The sequence below is a fragment of the Elaeis guineensis genome, chromosome 11, assembly GCF_000442705.2.
Source record: "Elaeis guineensis isolate ETL-2024a chromosome 11, EG11, whole genome shotgun sequence".
Classification (NCBI taxonomy): domain Eukaryota; kingdom Viridiplantae; phylum Streptophyta; class Magnoliopsida; order Arecales; family Arecaceae; genus Elaeis; species Elaeis guineensis.
The window spans coordinates 110,307,593-110,310,794 of NC_026003.2; the positions used below are offsets into that span (position 1 = coordinate 110,307,593).

The following is a 3,202-nucleotide window of genomic DNA, read 5'->3' on the forward strand; positions in this document are numbered from 1 at the left end:
GCTATTCCTCATACTTTCTACCTCCTCCTCCTCCAACTCCTCCTCTTTTGAGAGGACACTCTTTTTTAAATCTTATGGGATAAGAAAGGAATCGAAATGAATTTGCAAATTGTAAAGCATCCTAGTTGTATAGGGAAAAAATGAAGAAAGATCAAAAGAGGTATAAAGTTTTAATTTAATATAAATTCGCCCAACAAAAACATAATTCAGCCATTAAAACTTGCAAACCATGTCAAGGTTACAGACAAGATGAGCTTTACTGGACAAAATTAAACACAATCTCTGTCCAGTTTTGAATCTTTGTGATTGTCACCTTACCTCTCTAAAAACATCATGGTCTTCATAAACGGTCATAGTATCTGTTTTGCAAATAAAACAATTATGATGTTTGAATGGGTTGACACTTGGAAATCTGAACAAAGATCATATTCAGATCAATTAATTAACAGAATATACACACAGGAGATAAACACAGCAGCAGGACCAAACTTCAAATACCACTCTAAAGATGTACACAACTACTAGACTCAGGTAGTCCCTGAGTTTCTTTGGTTGGTCGTTGGTATCTCTGGTACCATCCTTTCCCTACCAAGAAACAAGTAGGTGTCTGCCAAACACCATCCGCCATGGATGGGTTTCTCAAAAAAATAAATAAAAGCTATAAAGAACTCCTAGTTCTCACCATCAAGAAGAGGCACAGTCGTATAAGCCTCCTTGAAAGAGATCAGCTGTTCACCTATTTCACAGTCTCATACATCATAACTTAAAAATAAATAAAATAAAATCCATTTACAACTGGGCTTGAGATGCCCTTATTTCATACCACTGATGAAGCCACTTCAGATCACACATCATTTATCTCCAAACAGATAACCAAGAGACGAGCTTCCACCAGGAACTGACTGCACCTTGGTCGAAGGCCGACCCTGGAATAATTATGAGAACTTCTAGTGTTTTCACAAACCAATAAACTATATGAAATAAAGAAAGATATGAGATGTAAATGCAATATTACTTACAGTGATGAAGTTCCCTGAGTTCTGGCCCTGCGCTCTGTGGTAATTGTTGGAGATGGGCTTTTCTTGGGTGTTCTCCTGGGTTTCTGCTTTGTTCTTGCCACCTTCATCAGATGGAGGCTTCTGAGATTTGGTGGACTTGGTAGATCCAGAAGGTGAGATTGGTGGCTCATCTGATTCAAAGAGGTAACCCAGAGAGCTCTGTCCACCCCCAAAGCTCCCACCTCTACTCATCTTGATGCACTCTCTGAGATGATGGACCACTTGTTCCGTGCCTTGCCAGCCTTGTTGAGATGGTGGCAGAGGTTCATAGTATTTATAGAAGACCGGGTAGGGCGTGGGAGAGAAGCATCCCTCATGCTAGAATGCATGCATGCTCATGACATGCAAATTAAATATCCATATCTATTCTTCTTTGCCCTTTCTCCGTTGCAATATATTATTGAGTATCCTAAAGTCTATAAGTTAAACTTCTGGGATAAGGGACTTGAGATCAAAAGAAAGATGCCCACTTGACAGCATGTATAAAACTTATGATTCAAAGTTGCATTAGCAAGCCATGCATCAATAGACAAAGCCTACTAGTGTACACGACCCAACTTGAAATGCATGCATCGACTTAAGGGAAAGAATACTTTGTGGGAATGCAGCCCACACGCACGCACGCACACACGAATGACTGCATAAGTCCATGAACTGATAAGATGTTCGTTATTATATTTTTTTTGTAGTAAAAATACCTAGCTTATGTGAATTGATGAATGCGCTCTCATTTTCTTTAATGATTTTTGCGTGCAATTTTTTGCAGATAAATGCATAATGCTGAACATATCTACATATATTTGTCAAACTGTAAACAATTTTATGTAAGTTTGGGCATTAGTTAGTAATGCTATGCCAAATTGCCAACAGAATACACAACTTTTGCTCCCAAATTCATACTAATGCTTGATAGACTCCCACTTGGTAAGGTGAAAGAACTACACAAGAAGCCTAAAAATGTGCTACCACCTTAGTTGCATTTAAATCTCCTGTACATCAACTTGTTTCTGAATTATTGATATTTTTTCTCTTAACGAAAAAAAAAAAAAAAAAGAAAAACCCATGCAATGCATGCTTGATGCACACATGTTATGGGTAGTATTGGCCCTTCAGCTTGCCAAAGGAAATATTTTGGTTCGAGGTCGGCATCTGATGGGATCAGTACTGGGCCGCTGGAGAAGACATTTTTGCACCTAATGGAACTCAACAGATTTTCTTGGATTGCCAACTTTTTTCTGTTTAGTCTTTGAACCTAGATCATCTTAGTCTATATTTTAGGTTGGTTACATGTAACTACCACAAATCTTTGTCGAGATCTAAGTGTACTACATCGAATAAAGTAATAATGATCTTTGTTCTTGGTAACAATCATAAGAGAAGGTTAAGAAAAGCATCGTAACGTCTATAACGGACCCTACCACGTATATGGAGTACCTTGGACATGATTGGCCTAAAGCAACAGCTAGCACGGCACTCCCCTGGCCGCGAAATTGAGGGGAATCAAGCTAGAAATGGCTTCCTCAAGGATGGTGAATTGGGTAGGGCGCCCCGTTCCTTCAAGGTGGGCTTTGATATCAAACTTTTGTTATGAAAAGACATGACTGCGATAAGGGTTTGGCGATGTGATCCGTTGGCTACCTCTCCTGTACGATCTTCGGCTGGTATGGATTTGGGTTTAGTACTTGCAATCTTTATTTTGCCTCAAATTAATGACGATAATAATTATAATAAAATAATAATAATAATGATGATGATAGTACTCGTCGTCGAATGTTGGTGAAAATTAACATTTTTACCTGTATAAGTGTCATTTTTATAGCATTAGTGTAGATTCAGAGTACCATTACATTGGGCACAAACAAATATGTATTTTTTAATTTTTTCATAAATAGGTGATATTAATGGACATATTTTATTAAAATTTTAAAAAAAAAATACTTCAAAGCTCAATATTCATATCAAAATGAAGCTCCGACGTTAGATACGGAGGAGATTGATGTTTATGCCGAAATTCTATTTATGACACCAATGATCCTATGAATTGCACCAAACCTCCCATGTTAAAAGGAACGGAGCTTTTTTTTTTTTTTATTTACTTTGGCACGCTATGATTTATAGCATTACTTTTTATTTTAATAATATAA

The 3,202-nt window shown here is 37.4% G+C and overlaps 1 protein-coding gene across 1 annotated transcript; it reads right to left on the reverse strand.

Moving 5' to 3' along the window:
- Positions 1-741: 741 nt before the first annotated feature.
- LOC105054211 (protein SPIRAL1-like 5) lies at positions 742-1,397 on the reverse strand. The gene is given in 4 exon segments (XM_073245283.1): positions 742-926; positions 1,020-1,259; positions 1,292-1,364; positions 1,366-1,397. Coding segments are annotated over 4 exon segments (420 nt in total). The 3' UTR covers positions 742-851.
- Between the last annotated feature and the right edge of the window lie 1,805 nt (positions 1,398-3,202).